Source organism: Schistocerca cancellata, chromosome 1 (assembly GCF_023864275.1).
Source record: "Schistocerca cancellata isolate TAMUIC-IGC-003103 chromosome 1, iqSchCanc2.1, whole genome shotgun sequence".
Lineage (NCBI taxonomy): Eukaryota > Metazoa > Arthropoda > Insecta > Orthoptera > Acrididae > Schistocerca > Schistocerca cancellata.
This window is the reverse complement of record NC_064626.1, coordinates 166,438,954-166,459,603: the sequence shown is the minus strand read 5'-3', so window position 1 is coordinate 166,459,603 and position 20,650 is coordinate 166,438,954. Positions and strand designations below refer to the sequence as shown.

At 37.8% G+C, this 20,650-nt stretch overlaps 1 protein-coding gene across 2 annotated transcripts in view; it reads left to right on the top strand.

Annotated features, from left to right (window-relative positions):
• LOC126168040 (cohesin subunit SA-1) overlaps positions 1–20,650 on the top strand; it is a 152,583-nt gene that overhangs the window by 126,584 nt on the left and 5,349 nt on the right. For both annotated transcript variants that reach the window (XM_049920526.1, XM_049920525.1), the window contains 3 exons: positions 5,957–6,165; positions 15,296–15,453; positions 19,958–20,024. In XM_049920526.1, coding sequence (XP_049776483.1) covers positions 5,957–6,165; positions 15,296–15,453; positions 19,958–20,024 — 434 coding nt within the window. The remainder of the gene's footprint in view (positions 1–5,956; positions 6,166–15,295; positions 15,454–19,957; positions 20,025–20,650) is intronic.

Here is a 20,650-nt window from a genome sequence, read left to right as displayed (position 1 = left end):
TAGGAGAGCGAATCAGTAGGCTTGGTTGTCTTGCATATTTCACATTGTTTTCATATTTTTGTCCAACATCTGAACCTTTTCCATATCAGACAGTGGCAAAATGTAAGCATGAAATACATGGAAGGGCTTTTATGTAAAACATGCTTTCAGAACTGTATGGATGGATATAAAAACTCTAATCCAGTTAAGGTTTTTTAATAAGAGATGGTGCAAGTTTCATATCTCTTACACTACTTATATGTAAACTTCACTATATGTTCAAAAGTATCTGGATGCCATTACAGAGGCTGAGTGGAAGTCACAGGATAGCTGTTAGAACCTGTGAAGCATGAATGGCACTAGTAAAATATTATTCTTAGAGTTCAATAATTCATTCTCAATGTTTACAAATTGTCGTTCTTCTGCACCGGACTTGACTGTCACTCATTCAGCTGTGTGTTGGATTCTAGCTGACATCTGTCCAATCAGCTCTGCAGTCACATGCTCAGGTGAGATTTAGCAACACCAGTGTCTTGCCAGGTTGTCGACGACCAGGTACGGCCATTGCCCAGTGCAAAGTGGACTCAGGCTGGCTGCTGGGATCTGCTTGGTCCCTCTCCAAATTCTACGATGATACTTGATGACCCATTCGAAATTTACGTGATGTTGGTAGTTGTATGGTCAGTCTATCTCCTCGACTACCGCTGGTAGGCTTCAGCACCTGGAGGTGCCTCAGTGTTGAACTAGAACATGGACCACAAGAGGCGCTGTTGCTGGCTTTCGTGTTGAAGTTCAGTGCTGCGATGTGGGGTTGTTGGAAGATGTCAGCTCCTCCATCAGTAGATGGTATGCAGTGGGCAGCATGATGTTCATCAGGTGAAGGCCATCATATTGAGTACATCTTTGGCTATTTCATAGACAATGCTGGACATTTAGGACATAGATTCACTACAATATCGTCACCATGGAATGGAGTGCTATTACTGTGAATGCCATTGATCCCGATGATCCATTCATGATGAGAGCTGGGGTGTTTAAAGGGAGCTGGCTCGAGCCTATGATGCAAGGCTCAGTTTGTAACAACTGCTTGTGTCCTTAATCTGGAATATTCATGTAACAGACCATTAACTACTGCATCAGGTCCTCATTATGTGCTGTTCCAGAAGGGAGTGAGCCTCATGCAATGTGTCTTATGAGCTAATGAATATGCTTGTCCTGCTTCCTTTTGTTTTCTGTTGCAGTCCCCTTTCTGCTGAATGCGTATTCTAACTCAGCAGACAGTGTTGCATTACGTGACACACTGGCCTACATCCTGCTTCCGTTTCTTGTCTTTGGCATGACTAGAGTTTGCGTGTAACAGTGTGAATAAGTTTTATTAAAAAATTTCCAATTTCTACCCATTACTATTATGTACCCTAACACCATATTAGTAGACATAAATGTGGGATGTGTTCACTGATGGCTTGAACTCTGCTAGGGGCACTTTCAGTGAAATGTCTAAACGTCTGTAGAGGAATTGCAGTCCATCTCTCCTCAAGAGCTAAAACAAGAGAAGATAGTGATGTTGGATGTTAGGGTCTAGGGTGAAATTGACATTCTAACTCTCACCAAGGATGTTGCATTGGGTTCAGGTCTGGTCTCTGTGCAGACCAGTCCATTTCAGAAGTGTTATTATCCACAAACTGTTGCCTCACAGATGATGCCTTATGGCAATGTGCATTGTCGTGCTGTGTCACCAAACTGTTCACCTGCTGTAAGCAGTATGTAATCCTACAAAATATGTTCATATCCTTCCACATTTAGCTTTTTCTTCAACACTGTGATGGGACCACACCCTAATCCTGGAAAACACTTCCACACTGTAATAACATCTCCGTAGTGCACAACTGGCGCTACACATGATGGCAGGTATGTTTGCCAGGCATTTGCCAAACCATTCCATCAGTTTGATGTAGAGTGTAGTGTGATTCATCACTCCGAAGCACTCGTTTCTAATCACCCACTGTCCAGTAGTGTCATGCTATACGTCACATTGAGCTTCACTTTGCAGGGCTTACAGAAATGTGTACGTTTTGAAGTGCTGCTCAACCATACCCCATCCTTTTTAATTCCCTACACACTGTCATTATGCTATCTGGACTGCTGAGAACACTTTGGAACTATGAATGATTCTCTCCACTGATTTAATGCGATTGTTTACAACGACCCTATGCAATGCTTGACAGTTCTTGTCTGTCAGTATTTAAGGGTCCTACAGTGTTGGTTTACATGTGGTTGTTCCTTCACATTTTCACTTCACAGTCATATGACCAGCAGTCAATGTAAGCAGCTTTAGAATGGTTGAAATGTCCGCAATTGATTTATTAGTTAGTTGACATCTGATTACTTGTCCATGCTCGAAGACACTGAGCTCTCCTGACCCACCTATTCTACTGTTACAGCTTCTTACTGACAACACAGTACTCACCCTCGTGACATCCAGTGGTCAGTTTCACAATTTATAGGGATGTACCGACATGTCTGATCAGATGGTGTATATTTTAGACTTCTGCAATGTGGTTAATAGTTTACCCACATTACTGAAACATTGTGTATTGCTAAAATTAATCACATACAGGCATAGCATTCACAAACACTTAAGTAGTGCTTATATTTGTGCCTCTCAGGAGTTTTATTGAGTGGGATAGCGTAGTAGTTAGCACACTGGACTTGCATTCAGGAGGACAACGGTGCAAAGTTGCATCCGGCAGTTCTGATGTAGGTATCTGTGATTTCCCTAAATTGCTTATGGCAAAATATGGGATGGTTCATTTGAAAGGGCACAGCTGCTTTTCTTGTCCATCCTTCCCTACTCAGTGTGTGTGCTTCATATCTAATGAACTGGTAGTCGACTGGACGTTAAACACTAACCTTCTACTACTACTCGGAAGTTTTTAATTATATTGTCTTAACATTTCTGTGTATCCATAACATGTTTAGGATTTTTTTTATTAGTACAGTTCCATCCGTCTGTTGGTTTGAAAGCAATGAAACTAAAATTTATAAATCAACTGTTCGTTGAAGCTACATGTATTATGTATAGGTAAGGACAGAGAGAAGTAGTTTAATTTTTTGACCAAATTTGGTGTTACTTTATCCCCAGTTTGGTATAATTTTTTGTCCAGACCAGTGTTATCTTCAGACTGCTAATTTTTCAGTTACGTTCTTTCTTTTTGTGGTATTTTATTGGTTTTAAGTCTTATGTTGAAAATGGACATATACCTTTGAATTATATTTACTGACATAACACATCTCATTTCCATTATAAACAAACCTTAATTTCAAGCCTATTAAGGCTTAATGCAAGGTGCCTTATTTATCTTGATGTCCCCACGTAACTTCTTTCCCAGCAGCAAAATAAAAAAATGCACCAAGAAAGCATTGTTTAGGTACCAGAGAGACATTAACCAGCATGATTTCCTTTTCTTAACCTCTTTATTCCAAAGAATGTGTGTGTGTGTGTGTGTGTGTGTGTGTGTGTGTGTGTGTGTGTGTGTGTGTGTGTGTGGCATGCATTCCCTTGTGTTCCCATTCGTTTAGTATCAACTCTAGCCAGCAGATGAGTTAAGTTGCCCCAGGTACTTTTACCATCTGGTTGTACAGTGAAGTCAAAGTAAATGATATCTGGTTTATGTGACTGGTCACTGTGAAGTGTTTCTGAACAGGTCTTAAAGAGAGGAATTGGATCACTGGGTATAGAACTTCACAGTGACCAGTCACATAAACCAGATATCATTTACTTTGACTTCACTGTACAACCAGATGGTAAAAGTACCTGGGGCAACTTACCTCATCTGCTGGCTAGAGTTGGTACTAAACAAATGGGAACACAAGGGAATGCATGCCGGTCATTCAGTCAATCACTTCCAGCTGAAGTGTTGTGGAAAAACTTTGTGTGTCAACAAAGAGAAAGTGAAAATGCTACTTATATATGGAAAATGTGTTAGTAGAACAGTACTTGCAATAAGGTAGGAAAGGAGGTTCTTCTCTGGAAATTGCTTTCTGTAGAGTTCCTTTGCCTGAGTAGTTTTGTGCCTACCTTCAACCGCAATAATAGAAAAGTAATGAAGATGCAGTTTTTAATCAAGGGCTGTCTTTGCTGTACACATCATGTATACTATATTACTATTCTATATGTAGCTGTGTTATAAATGGTAAAATACTGCTGCAGTTACTGTTCTGCTAACGTACATTGTCAATAGATTAGTAGCATTTCTAACTTCTGTTCAGTGGCGTACCTTGTACTTTCACAAAGCTTCAGCAGAAAATGGGTGACTGAGTGAACAGTGTGCATTTTCATTCTGTTTTTGTCTAATGTCAACTCCAGGAAGTTGACATGTTACCTTACTAAGGCTGTGTGCACTGTAAGTCAATCATATTTGTGTTACTGTCCTTTACCCGCTATTAGTACCTGGTGATACATTTCTTTTGTGTTCTTAAGGAGAAGAAGTGGATACTGAATAAAAAATACTACTGCTATTTAAAAAGACATTTTGCTGTTCATATCTTTGTAACTAACAAATTTTCAAGAAAGACAATCAAGCCGGTTAATGTCCCTCTGGTAGGTAAACAACATTTTCTTGATACAATTTTTTTTCTTCTGGACAAAAAGTTACTTTGGGTAATAAAGGTAAATGGAACACCCTGCATAGTGTAAAGAGTACTACTTGGATCTACACTTGTGCGTCTAAGGAAAACTGCAGCAGACTTCTGACAATGTCCATATTTTCTACTAGCATGAAAGGTGCTATTTCACAGAATTTTGAAGGAATTTGTATTCCTTCAGAATATTTATGCTGCAGAGTCCTGCCATTCCAGGTATGTAACAGGCTCTTTGCCATGTCATCATTAACAGAGTTCATAACCACCACCCTATTGCTAAAACAAGAAACTACTGCTGGTATATGTGGCCATAAAAGCTGGAAGCCTAGTTTGAAGGTGCAACCCTTGTTTCATTCTTTCTAAAGTACTTCTCTCCACATTTTAAATGGCTTTGTCATTTCATTAAGAATTCATTTTCCATAATAATTAATCCTAATGAATCCAAATTCACACAGTCATAACTTGGAATGACTATCAGTTTTATTTGCTGACTCCATATTTCACAAAAATTTTACACGGCAAGTCATCTCGATAGCGACATTATTTTGGAGAGAGTTTTAATTTTGTGCTTGACTTAAACTGCACATATTTGTAAGGCATAAATGTAAATACAGAAACTGCCAAATAAGGTGCTTCAGCTTCAAAATCACACCAATCAACATGGCGCATGCTTGGTGTGCTTCAGTCAGTCAAGCTGAGCGAGATCTGTAGTGATTAGCACACTAGAACATTTGGGAAGACAATGATTCAAATCTGTGTCCAGCCATCTAGATTTAGGTGTTCCATGATTTGTCTAAATCATTCCAAGCAAACACTGGGGTGGTTCGTATGGATTGGCATAACCAGTTTCCTTCTCCATCCTTGAAACAGTTCAGAACTTGTGCTCCGTGTCCTCAAAATGAGAGGTTTCTTAAATATTTCATGAAGAATTGCAAAAAAAGTAAATAAATAAAAAGGTTAGTTTGTTAATAACATGAGACTTATGTGAAATAATGCAAAAAGTGCCAGTAGCAGATACAGTAGTCACATTTCAGGAGATTTTGCTACACCTAATCAGTTAAAAATTACTAATACCTTCAGTAGGAAGAAAGTCATAATAAATACATCTGTAATAAGAGGCTTGTGTTCAGTTACAGATTTTTAAAAACCTCAAATTTGAGGTTTGTATGTGTTTAGAGGTAATGATATAGGCTCTGATTACTTCCTAGTTACTTCAAATATGTAATATTAAAAATGTAATTTAAAAATCTACTAAATGTGTTGCACATTTCATGATTCCAGTCTCATCTCAAATTTTTGTCTCATATTGTTTATTATGTGTGTGGTTTTTTTTTAGGAATTAGCAAAACGATTTGCGCTATCTTTTGGACTGGATGCTGTGAAGAACCGTGAAGCAATAACAGCACTTCATCGTGAGGGTATATTATTTGCAGTTGATCCACTGGAAAATATTGAAGACCCTACAGGCCCCCCTCCCAACCTACCATTCCTTGAGATACTCACTGAATTTACGAATAAACTACTGAAACAGGATAAACGTGTTGTGTAAGTAGAATGTAAGGAATTATATATTAAATTTATTGTATAGGAAATTTCTGGAGTAAATTACAAATAACTAATAGTTGTAAATTGTTTCTTTAGCGGTGCTGTCCCTTGCTCTGAATTGGTAGAAATTGTTTTTTTTCTTTGCTAACTGCACACTTCTGCATTCAAATAATAATGTGCACAGTAGCAGTGTAAGTCATTTTTGAATGCTACGTTTTACTGTGCTCTCCTGTGTTCAGGTGCTGTGTGTAGGAATAGTGATGAAAAGCTTGCTGGTCAACTTTGAATCTCACTTGTGACATCTCAAAAGAAAAAAGAAAAAAAAGAAACCTTATTATTCATAATGTTAACAAATGCTAGATATGAGGCATACGAAGAGACTACATTGTGCAAAGGAGCTGGGGAGCCTCATTAAAAATAGGCATACTTGAAAGAATTGCATTGTTGTCATTTTGATGATTGCTGAGCATGTGATCATGTGATGAATTGCAATAGTACTTGAGTAAAGTGGAATGAACGACTGAGTTTGTGACATTGACTTGAGTATTGCTCATCAGTGTGGGATCCATACCAGATCGGGTTGACGGAGGAGATACAGAAGATCCAAAGAAGAGCAGCGCGTTTCGTCACAGGGTTATTTGGTAACCGTGATAGCGTTACAGAGATGTTTAGCAAACTCAAGTGACAGACTCTGCAAGAGAGGCGCTCTGCATCGCGGTGTAGCTTGCTCGCCAGGTTTTGAGAGGGTGCGCTTCTGGATGAGGTATCGAATATATTGCTTCCCCCTACTTATACCTCCTGAGGAGATCACGAATGTAAAATTAGAGAGATTCGAGCGTGCACGGAGGCTTTCAGACTGTCGTTCTTCCCGCACAAACCATATGCGACTGGAACAGAAAAGGGAGGTAATGACAGTTGCACGTAAAGTGCCCTCCGCCACACACCGTTGGGTGGCTTGCGGAGTATAAATGTAGATGTAGGCTATAGGTTTCATAGATAGTCATAGCTGTATCGTTTCCGTTGGCAATTAGAAGTTTGGAGAGTGCATCCATATTGACACAACTTTACTGTTCCTCTGTTGCATCTTTGAAAATACTCAATTTTTGAAAGTATTTTTGGATAGATAAAAAGTCTACTCACCAAGTGGTGGCAGGAACAAATGCACAAAAAAAGTTTAGGAAATGTGTAAACTTTTATAGCTAGTCGGCAGTTGGGTTGATTAGATTAGATTAGATTAATACTTGTTCCATAGATCATGAATACGACACTTCGTAATGATGTGGAACATGTCAGGTTAATAAAAGATGTCTGTACAAGATATTACATTACATAAAATATTGCATGACACTAATGTTTAAGTTGGTTTTTTTCCCCTCCCTTAATTTATATCTAAAAATTCAGCCAATGAGTAGAAGGAGTTGTCACCTAGAAATTCTTTTAATTTATTTTTAAATGTTGTTGGCTATCTGTCAGGCTTTTGATGCTGTTTGGTAGGTGACCAAAGACTTTTGTGGCAGCATAATTTACCCCTTTCTGTGCCAAAGTCAGATTTAACCCTGCATAGTGAAGATCATCCTTTCTCCTGGTGTTATAGCTATGCACACTGCTGTTACTTTTGAACTGGGTTGGATTATTAACAACAAATTCATAAGTGAATGTATATACTGTGAGGTTACTGTGAGGATCCCTAGATCCTTAAATAGATGTCTGCAGGATGACCGTGGGTGGGCACCAGCAATTATTCTGATTACACGTTTTTCAGCAATGAATACTTTTCTACTCAACGATGAATTACCCCAGAATATGATGCCATACGAAAGCAGTGAATGAAAGTATGCATAGTAAGCTAATTTACCGAGATTATTATCACTAAAATTTGCAATAGCCCTAATAGCATACGTAGCTGAACTCAGACGTTTCAGCAGACCATCAATGTGTTGCTTCCAGTTTAACCTTTCATCAATAGACACACCTAAAAATTTCGAAAATTCTACCTTAGCTACAGACTTCTGTTCAAAGTCTATATTTATTACTGGAGTTGTGCCATTTACTGTACGGAACTGTATATACTGTGTTTTATCAAAATTAAAGAGAGTCCGTTTGCTGAGAACCACTTAATAATTTTGTGAAAAACATCATTTACAATTACATTACTTAGTTCTTGGTTTTTGGATGTTATTACTATACTTGTATCCTCAGCAAAAAGAACTAACTTTGCATCTTCATCAATGTGGAATGGTAAGTCATTAATGTATATCAAGAACAGTAAAGGACCTAAGACCGAAGCCTGTGGGACCCCGTACCTGATAGCCCCCCAGTTTGAGGAATCAGCTGATGTTTTAACATTACACGTTTTACACGAACCACTGATTTCAACTTTCTGCATTCTTCCAGTTAAGTATGAATTAAACCATTTGTGCTCTGCCCTCCTCAAACCATAATGATTTAGCTTATCTAAAAGAATTCCATGATTTACACAATCAAAGGCCTTTGAGAGATCACAAAAAATACCAATGGGTGATGTCCGGTTATTCAGAGCATTTAATATTTGATCAGTGGAAGCGTATATAGCATTTTCTGTTGAAAAGCCTTTTCTGAAAACCAAACTGACATTTTGTTAGTACTTTATTTTTACAAATATGGGAGGCTACTCTTGAATACATTACTTTCTCAAAAATTTTTGATAGAGCTGTCAGAAGAGAGATTGGGCAGTAGTTGTTGACATCCTACGTATCCCCCTTTTTATGCAATGGTTTTACAATGGCATATTTCAGTCTATCGGGGAAAACACCCTGCTCCAAAGAGCTATTACATACGTGCCTGAGAATCCTACTTATCTGTGGGGAACAAGCGTTAAGTACCTTGCTGGAAATGCCATCAATTCCATAAGAGCTTTTACTTTTCAGTGAGTTTATTATTTTACTGATTTCAGAGGGAGAGGTTGGTGGAAATACAGTTGTTTCAAACTGCACAGGTATGGCCTCTTCTATTAGTAGCCGTGCCTCTTCTAGTGAAGATCTAGATCCTATTTTCTCCACAACATTTAAAAAAATGATTATTGAAAATATTTTCAGTTTCTGATTGTTTGTTAGTACGCTTGTCATTCAGTTTTATGGCACTAAAGTCTTCCTGTGCTCTTGGTTGCCCTGTTTCCCTTTCAATAATATTCCAAATTGCTTTAATTTTATTATCAGAGTTACTGATCTCAGACATGATACACATGCTTCTGGACTTTTTAATATCTTTTCTTAGTACTCCACAATAGTTTTTATAATATTGAACAATTTCGGGGTCAGTACTCCCTCTTGCTGTTAGATACAGTTCTCTTTTACGGTTGCAAGATATTCTTATTCCTTTAGTTAGCCAAGGTTTTTTATATGTTTTCTTGGAATTATGTTTAACTATTTTCTTGGGAAAACAATTTTCAAATACCCCTAAAAATGTATCGTGAAATAAGTTGTATTTCAAGTTTGCATCTGGTTCGTGATACACTTCGTCCCAGTCTAGCTGCTGTAGGCTTTCCCTAAAGTTTGCAATATTTATATTGTTAATTGAACACACTGCTTTGAAATTCTGATTTGATATACTGCATGGAGCTATGTCATGTACTATAACTAGCTGTGCACCATGATCTGAAAGACCATTCTCAACAGGATAAGCATTTATGTTCTTAAACTTATCTTGGTCTATAAAAAAGTTATCTATCGATGTCCTGCTGTTCTTTGTTATCCGAGTAGGAAAATCAATGACGGAGCTCAAATTGGAAGAACTGAGTAATACTACAAGGTCATTCTTCCTATTACACTCTTTCAGGGAATCAACATTGAAATCCCCACGAATGATAATTTGCTTCCCCCTGTCTGACAGATAGCACAACAAAGCATCCAAGTTTTCTAGAAATAGCTGGAAATTCCCTAAGGGGGACCTATACACTGTTACAATTATGAAAGTGCCATCATTTAGTTTTAGTTCAGTGGCACATGCTTCCATATGTTGCTCTACACAAAATTTTTTAGTTTCTAAATTTTTTACACTGTGGAAGCTTTTGACATATATGGCAACTTCTCCTCTCATCATATTATCTCTACTTACATGTGCAGATAATTTGTACCCATTGATGCTAACCTTTTGCATATCAGTGACAATGTGATGCTCAGACAGGCATAGTACATCTATTACATTCTCAGTTTCTATATCTTCTAAACAAAGCAGAAGATCATCAATTTTATTCTTCAATCCCCCAATATTTTTATGAAATATACTAACATTATTTTTCACTTTACTTTTGTGAGTATCTTGAATTTTTTAAAAATCTTTAGTACTTGCATGGCTGAGTTTCCCACTGGACACTGATTTTAAACTAAAAAAGAGTTTCCATCATGAGATGTAGTTCCTTTCCCCTTTAAATATCCTGCTATCAGCCCAGCCAGTTTACCCTTCCCTTTCTTGTTGAGGTGTAGGCCATGTCTAGTATAGTTCCACCTACAGAGTGAATCAACAGGAACCACACCAATGTGTGACCCTGCACCAGATCCAAGTAGCCGTTCCAACTCCAAATTAACTCTCCTGACAGAAGAGCTCAAATGAGGTCAGTCGTGGCGCTCCAGAACCGACACAAACCCAACACTGGCATGACTCGATGTTGATGCAATCTTTGCCAGGTCACACTCTATGCTGTACCCCGGATCTCTGTCAATACTGTTGCCCAGCCCACCCACAATAACCACGGTATCTTCCTTAGTAAAGCCGCTACATAGTGAACCTAATCCTCTGTAACCTGCCCCAGTCCAGCACTAGGTTTGAAAAAACTTGTGAACTGGTATTCTGACCCTAATTCATCCTGCAGAAGTTGGCCCACACCCCTAGCATGCGAACTACCTAGCAACAAGACTTTCTTTCTCTTTGCAGACTGCCCTACATTCTTATTCAATTTGCTTCTGAAAGCTTGTTGAGCCCTATCTACATCTACTTCTGTGAGAGGCTCATCAGTTTCTGACTGAGGCAACAGGTCAAACCTATTTTTTACATTAATAACAAAGCTGTCAGAAGAATTTCTTGGCCTGTTCCTTATACCTGTTGCCACTTCCCACCCGTTTACCCTTCTCCCCCCTTAACCTGCCCAGTTCTCGCCTAGCCTCATCTAACTCAGCCTGAAGGGCAGCAATTTTCCCCTCCTGTTCCACAGTCTTTCTGTCTCTACTGCATAGCCTACAGAACCACTGATGAGTCTCGCTCATTTTCCCAATTCCCACGCCACTACAATCGCCCCCATGAAAAAAGTTACTACATCCATCACACCAGACCCCGGAGCTAACGATTCTACGGCATGTCAGGCACTTTACACTCATGGTACAAATCGATCTTAGTGACAGAAATACAATTAAGTTACCGGAAAACAATGAAAATACGTGTACGAAAAATTAGGCCTATTTGCGATAATGTAAACAGTAGTTCAGAAGTTTATTACTGGAAATTACTTAAGAGATGATGATACTCTACAGATATAAAGGGGCAGCAAACGTATTTAGCACACTAAACTATCAGTAAATGCACTTAAAATTGCGGTATGAAGTTTAATCTGAAAGCTCAAAAGTTCGGCCTGGCCGCGATATGTAAACAAAACGAACTTTACGTGATTACTGTGAAAATACGAGAGTAAGACAAAAACCTTTAATGGTATGCTTGAAGAGCACTATAATTAATGTAATAAATTAATTTAAAGTGTTAAAAACAGTTTATTACACTTAAATTACTTGTCTTGTACGAGAGCTGTGACTCAGACGTCCATATAGCAGGCACAGGGCTACCAACCTGAAGGGGAACAAAGAGGGGTGAAGGGAAATGACTGAAGAGGTTTAGGAAAGGGGGGGGGGGGGGGGTTACTGAAAAGTTCTCCAGAACTTTGGGTCAGGGGAGACTTACCGAATGGGATGAGATGCAAAGAAGCTTCACTGTACATTGCAAGACTTCCTGCTGATCATCTGTCACCAGTTTGTTTGCTAATTGGACTGCACTTTTCTTTCCTTATTGCCACTTGCTTTTAGGTGAGTCAGTTACATTTTTGTACATTTGTTTTTTTTTACCAATTTCCAATGATCATCTGTTACTGCTGTCTTTTGCATTATTTTATTTCCAAAACACAGTCGATTCCATTTTCTCCAGTGGCTTCCTCTTTGTTTTCTCTATTTAAAAATTTTTGTCTGTTTCCTTGTCTTTCCCAAGAACTTCGCCAATCACACTTTTATTGTAATTTTTTCCTATCATAGGGTACACTTTCCTCATGAGAAATTCTCACACACTCATTGCCTTTGATTAACCCATGTCTGTTCTCGCGATTTTTGTTTGAAATTTCCTACAGTTTTCTGATTTTTTTTCTGATCTTTATCTTAGCTTGTCTTCCTTCTTTCTCTTATTGTGCTTTTTTATCACTGCTTCTACCATTTGTTATACTCCAAACCTTCTTTTCTTGAAATAGTCTTTCCTTCCCATTCTGTCAGGTAAGTCTTCTATGACCAAGGGTTCTGGGCATTTTCACTGGGCAAGTCTCACCAGTTCCTTTCCTTCATCCCTCTTCCTTTCCATTCAAACCTTATGCCAGGAGGAGCCACTGGTTATGAAAGCTTACACATTACCTTAATTTTGGTGTGTATTTTTTCCTGCTGCAGCTTGGTGAGTAGAATATATTAAAAATTTTTTTTTTCCTATCCAGTTACATTATCTTCTACGTGTTTGCTTGCCAAATACTTTGCCAGTTCATTGTTATGTTTAATACAGTTGCCCTTTTATTTCTGTCAGTACCTCATGTCCACTAGCATATGAACTTTTGGTACATCGTAGATGTCATCATTACAAATCAGTGCAGCAACTAGAATTTCCATTCAGTTGATTAATGGTTAAAATTTGTCTAGTAATCGTGGATCTTTCCTGTACACATTATCTTAAATTTTCTACTATAGGGAAAAATTGTGTACTCATTTATGGTTTATCTACAAAAATGTTTATATATGTGTAACGATGGGGTGATTTTCTTTCACCCAGATGATCAGAAGTTTCTGAGGAGTACCAAAAGTTTATTTGAAAGTCAAGTCTCTAGCAGTCCTTCCATTTCAGACCTTGAATCACTGAGTATTTATGATTGGTGTGACATTTGTAAAGAGTTTAACAATCACAAAGCTAAGGCAGCTGCTTATGACTAGACTACATAGGAGACAGAGCATCTTAGATTGCCAAACCTTGATCTGAATAAATTTGATGCAATTATTTAAACATTGTACAAAAATGCCTTTAGTTTGCATTCATTGAAGGATCAGAAACTTCTGAAAGTAGGCAGTAGTCATTTGCATTCAAATTCTTTCGCCAATCACAAGGATATTTTTCAGTGCACATAATATGAGCATTTTTTGCTTCGTTTTATAGGAGACCCTGAGAACCACAAGGGCTTAGAGCAACTGTCATTAAGCCCACATAAAATTGACTAACAGAGAAATCTGTGAGACAGATTTTTGTGAATTTTCATATATAAAATGTAGGCCCATGCTACTATCACACAATCAGTGATGATGTGCTTTAGGCCCTCATGATTCTCAGCACCTTATATACAGTATGGGCATTAATAAAACTGACAGGGACAGATTCCTGACTGAAAATGGAGAAAAAAGGTCTTTTGAGTGTGTCCGGAAATGCATTGTTGCCACTATAGATGATGCTGATGAATGACAGTTTCTATGACAAAGTACTGTCTGTTCCTTGTGTGTTGCAGGCTGTGTGATTGATGCAGTGTACTGTAAGCAGCAGAATGGTCTGGGAACAAGCTGGGATGGTGTTTGTATACTGCCAAGCACATGAAATCACTCAAGAGGCAGCATGGCTTTACCAAAACATGTACACTCATACACCCTAACCACACCACACGGCGTTTCAGGCCCGTTTGGGTGTTCATGTGATCATGAGTACTTTCAGTCAGACCATTATGCAGGGAGGTGGCATACTGTGCGTATACCAGATTTGGAGCTTGTAATAAGGTTTGTCTCAATATCCTGTAGAACTCGGTTCTTCAAATCTAGTGTGCGCATAGTCCACTGCCTCCCCTCCCTGCACATTCATCTGTCTGAAAGGACCCATGATCACACAAATGCCCGAAAAGGACTTGAAATGTTGTGTGATGCGGTTGGTGCCTGTGAGCTACTTCTCTTCGTATAACTGTGCTCTCTCTCGACCGTTTCCATCTGCTTGGGCATTCACGAACACCATCTCAGCTTGTTTTCAACATGAATACTGAACCAATCTGCTGCTTACGGTATGCTGTGTCGATCGCACAGCCTGAAACACACAAGGAACAGATGGCACGTGGTCAGAGGAGCTGTCATTCGTCAGTACCATCTAGCATGGCAGTGATTCATTTCTGGGCACATGTTCGTGGGGCCTTTTTTCCTCCATTTCCAGTCAGGAATCCGTCCCTGCAGTTTGTTGATTTTGTTAATGTTCACCTTATATATTTTTTAACATCATTAATATCTGTCATTGTCTTATTTTAGACAATCATTAATCCTGATACTATCTTTATTGTTGTATGTATTCTGGCATCAATGTCTAGTTTCTATAATATTGAGGATAGTTGCATGTACAGGACAAGAGCAAAAATCTTCTGTGTGTTAGTATGTAGTACATGATTACCTTTGTTTACGCGACTGAAGACCACAACAACACATTAACAACATAATTTTCCACAGATAACTTGGATTTTCTGCGAAAAGGATTACATTTTTATAATGCAGGAAGTTACTATGCATAATAATCGCAAGTTTCTAAACGAGTAATATGAATGAATCCTTTGATTGTGCAATTTCTATCTCTCTCTTTATTAACTATTACCCCTTTTCCCAAAATTATTCTGTACCTAACAATTGATTCAAAGAGCAATTGATTCAAAGAGCCAAAACTCTCAATTTATGTATGTGCCTGTAGTATTCCAATAAATGTTACGTTTGTAAATACAAAGTTGCTCAATTTATTATCCAGGTGCTTGATGTTTATATTCCAGTTTAAATTTTGGTTTACTTTTACTTGAAGAAATATGACAGTCAAATACTTCTAAATTATAATTATTGGTTGTCATTTACTGTTTGTACAGATTGAATTTCCTGGATCGGCGGATTGCTGCTGGGATGCCCTCTAGCAGGGGTGAAGATTGGCAGCCATTACTTATGTACAGGAACAGTTTAGTTCATGGAGAAACTGACCAGCCTCCAGTTACCTCTAAACGAGCATACGGTAGGAAGAAGAAAGAAGGTAAATTATTTTTGAAGTATATAAAGTTTTTGTAAGAGTACCTGCTGCTCATGTACAGAGTGATTCACGAAGATATGAAAATATTTTAGTATGTTATTCTACAAGTAAAACTAAAGAAAAGAGTTCATGTAAACATTTGGTCTGCAAATATATAGTTACGGAGTTATGATTAATAAAATATTTTGCCTGAAATTTAACAACTTTGCTAATATGAAGCCATTGCAGAACTATGCGGGGTTCAAGTAAAGCACGATTTCCATTTTTGTTGTTGTTATTGGTCTGGTGAATCTAATAAACCATTTCCCAGATGTGTATCTGCAGTAGTTTAACAGAACATCCAGAGAAGCAAAGACATAATTTTCTAAAATTTTTAATTTAATAACTACTTGTTCCAATTTGTTTTTTAAATTCCAGACAATTGCACAAAGTTTACAACAGAAATTGTTGAGCATTTAATTTTGGAAAAATGATGGTAATAATGTTGACAGAAACTGTACAAATGTGTCAGATAATCTGCTTTTGTTAATACCATAGCACATGTGAATTCATGCTAAACTGGTAAAAACAAAACTCATTGTTAAGGAAGTTTTACAATTTCACAATACATTCACAATAAATACTCAAAAATTTCTCTGGGTACAGTGCATTTAGCTGCATGTGTATGAACAGATTTTGTTGCTCATTTGTTTCACAAGGTTGTTCTTAATTTTGTCTGTTGCATTCCTAATGCAAGCAAGTAATGCCTCATGTGTATTGACTTTGTCCTCGTAAGCTATGTCTTTCATCCATCCCCATACACAAAAATCCATTGGTGATAAATCGACCGATCTGGGTGGCCACAGACGTGTTAGCACCAAGCAAATCCTTTCTAGGGAAAGTGTTCATTTAAATGTGTAGTAACGGCGTTGGTGAAATGTAGATGTGCGCCGTCATGTCAAAAATACATTTGCAATCACGAAGCAAGTGGAACATATTCGAGCAAGCAGGGCATTTCTTCTTGAAGGTTAGACATCCTGGAAAAATGAATGGACCAGTGTGTGTTGATTATACCACACCACACATTTATGCAAAATGGCTACTGGAAATCATGTTACATGTGGGCTTGCTTCAGACCGTATGTGTTTGTTATGTAAATTGTTTATACCATCTCAAGTAAATTGCCTCATTAGTAAATAAAATGTATTTGTGTAACTGCCAATTAGTATTTAACCAATTACACAACTCCAAGCAAAGGGAAGGCCCTCCCTGATGTAAATGATGCACTTTCTTGTTTATGGTAAGGATACAGATTATTGTATTTCAGTGTACGCCATACCTTAAATTGTGAAATGCCTAGTTGTTGAGAGAGAATTAGAGTACTGGTAGACGGGCTACGTTGAACAGCATCCATAATATCATCATCGTCTTCATGTATTAGCACTCGTACTGATAATGAATGCTATGTAGAGAACCTGTCTCCTGTAACATTTGAAATACTCTGCAAATGGTCCGTGCATTCGGAATCCTCCAAGTTGGATAACATATGCGATGTTCATTAACTGCAGCCGTAACGCTACCATCACATTTGCCATAAATAAACTTCATATTGCTGTATTCCTTTGCCGTAAATTTGAAAGGCATCCCAACCTACAAACTACAATAGTTACTATGTGGTTTCACTTAAATACACTGTTGTAATTATGTTCTTGCACTGAACAGTACAGAAAACTAACTCATTTCAAGGTTAGGAAACGACTAAAACAACTCACTAACGGGTGCCAACAATGACGTAAACATTTTTATATTCTTAATGGAAAGTAAACAGATTTACTTGTATAATAATCTTTGCTTTCCTGGATGTTCTGGAAAACTACTGCAGATACACGTCTGGGACATGTTTTATTAGATTCACCAGACCAGTAACAACAAAGTAAATGGAAATTGTGCATTACTTTAACCTCGTACAGTTTTGCAATGGCTTTATATTAGTGAAGTTGTTAAATTTCAGGCAAAATCTTTTATTAGCCGTAACTCCATAACTAAACATTTGTGAACCAATGTTTTTATGAACTTTTTTCTTTAGTTTTGCTTGTAGAATAACATTAAAATATTTGCATATCGTCGTGGATCATCCTGTATAGCTGTGTGACAGTTTGCAGTGCCTTTGCTAACAGCATCTATGTAAAGAAGTAAGACGACAAAATGTAAACCCTGCAGTGTGACCGAGCGAGGTGGCACAGTATTTAAACACTGGACTCGTATTGGAGAGGATGACGGTTCAATCCCGCGTCCAGCCGTCCTGATTTAGGTTTTCCGTGATTTCCCTAAATCTCTCCAGGCAAATGCCAGGATGGTTCCTTTGAAAGGGCACGGCCAACTTCCTTCCCCATCCTTCCCTAATCCAATGAGACCAATGACCTCGCTGTCTGGTATCCTTCCCCAAACAACCCAACCCAACCCTGCAGTGTGGTAGCAAAACTGTCCTTTGTACAGAAGAGAGTAGAACATTTATGGTCTGAGAGAGCAGAAAGAATGTTTTGTTGTTGGTAAGGCTTTTACATAGCTACTTCTGTATTGCACTTGTCATAAAGTTGATGGAAAACATTGGCAGTCCATGTAGTCTTGCTGATAAGTTTGACATTCCACACAAGAACACAGTACTAAAATTTATATTATACACAGTATAAACATTATCAGAATTACACATTTCAGAAATATTGGGTCACATTAACTTAAGCATTACCTTAGGGCATGAGCACTTTGGCTGGGTAAGCACATACAGACCACTTCCATTGCACATCAAATTGGCCATATATTGAAGTTCCCATTGTCAAGTAACTATCATCCAGAAACATGACAATGACATGGGGACTCATATTGAGATCAGAAAAGTTGAATTAAAAATGTTAGGTTCCAATTTGATCGTCTGATCCACAGAACTGCCACCATACAGCACTCATCTTTGTATCTCAAAAGAGAAATTTATAATTTATTGTGAGCTTGAAACTCAGTCAGCAAATTTACAAAGTACTGACTTCCTTGACATTGAGTATTTGGTCTGCAAACTGATCACTTTGAAAGTAGTTAACACTTTTCATATGTACTTATTTTGTTACAAACTATGGATATATAAATGGTAGGTGCATATAGAAGGGCCTTGATAAAATAAGTCTGGTGCAAAGATTGATAATATGATTGAAATATAGACACATATAATGTTGAGCACTATAAGAATATAGAAGTCTTTGACTACAGTCATAAAGAGTCGTAATTAGGATCAATTGTACCGTAGGAAAACTGTGTGTGTGTGTGTGTGTGTAAAAATTTATTTATGAACAAAACAAGTAGCAAATATTGATAGTTCATAGGTACCGGGAAACTACATTTGATGAGGAAAGAGATTGCTTATGGAACTGTGGTGTGGCATGTCTTTGAATAATATTCAAATGTACGTGCTGCCCATTAAAAGTTATGCTGACAGAGGAAATCATAAAAAAGAAGGATAACATGTGTGGTCACTTCTTTGGCTAACATGGGTGTGAGCTATAAATGCTGAGAAATCTGAAGGGTAGATAAAATCAAACAGTGGAGACTCCAGTTTGGATATAAGTAAAAAGATAGGTTGTTACTCACGTGAAGATGGCACATTGACTTGCAGACAAACACAACAAAAATATTGTTACATGTTTAGCTTTTAGCCAGAGCCTTCTTCAGAAAAGGTGAAAAACACACACACACACACACACACACACACACACACACACACACATATTCACATGAGCAATTACACCTCATGCACGCGACCCCCATCTCCAGCAACTCGGTCCAGAGCTACCAGAGAGGGTTGCCATGTGTGTGTGAGGTGTGCTTCCTTATGTGAATGAATGAATGTGTGTGTGTATGTGTTTTCTTTTCTGAAGAAGGCCTTGGCTAAAAGCTAAACGTGTAACACATATATCATTGTGCCTGTTTGCAATTCACTGTGACATCAGTACGGCAAGTAGCAATCTATCTTTTTCCTTATGTTGTTGAACTGGTAGATATGAGAGATACTTAATAACTCTTGAAAAATTTCGTGAAGAATTCTGTGTATTTGGAATAAATATTCAGTTCTCTATATGCTGCTCAGCAGTAAAAAGTATCCTGTCATGCAGTACATAGTGATTTGCAGAGGATCAGAGTAGAAACAGTGATAGGTGGTTCAGCACATTTGGTTATAATATTCTCTCCCTCCCTTTACTCTTCCTCTTGGCTTTTAAATGACTTACGAATTTCACTGTGTATATTACCGTTTTTATCAATTTTTCTGTGTGAAAGAAGAACATGCTCTGTCCTTCCTAATTTAATTTTATAAGCTGTTATTTTAAAATAATGCACAGTTTATACCAGTAGAAAATTTTGAGGTATGAACATTAGCAAATCTTATGTCTGGCCAAAGGTGTTGCTAGCATCTCTTTTAATTGTTAGTTTAGTTTTGCCACAGTATATATGTTGGAATTAACCTTATCTTTTTGCTTGCAAACAGTTGAAGAAGAGGAAGCGATGGATGGAGATGGTGAAGAGGTCACATCAGATCAGGAGTTCAATGTTGGGTATGTTATTTGTTAGAATTTACTACTTAAATAGGTCTTACGATTTTGGTTGTGTAATAGTGCCCAAGTTGTTCTTGTCTGAAATAGTTTCCTAAACCAATTTTGACTTACTAAAGGCATATAATTGTAGATCCATATAGTTACTTTGGAAGAAAATACAAAGCAAATCGTCAAAATAAAATAAAAGTAGCATAGTATTGTAGTGAGTGATTTGGGGACTGTAGAGTTATAGGGATAGCAAGTGAATGGTGATTGGTAAAAGAATTTAGGGGTAATTATGGTAGAAAGTAGTAGTTATAGAGACTTGAAAAGCCATATGGTGCAGATGTGGACAGAAGCAAAGACATTTGACCTTTTTTTGGGGGTGGGACAGTTGACAGAGAATACATATAAAAATTAAAACTAAGAAAAGTAAGGTACCATGGTGGAAGGCTTTTGGGTTTGATTCTTTGGGTTTTGCTATACACATCACATATTAACAATTTCAGTACATACCATTTCTTTCCTTTTGAATTAGTACTGAGTTCTTAGGGCAGAAACAACAGATGCCAAATGTTATGTTTAGACAGATAGTCTATGTGGTTCAGATTTTGCTGTCCTTCGCAAACTGTGCTTTAATATGGGAC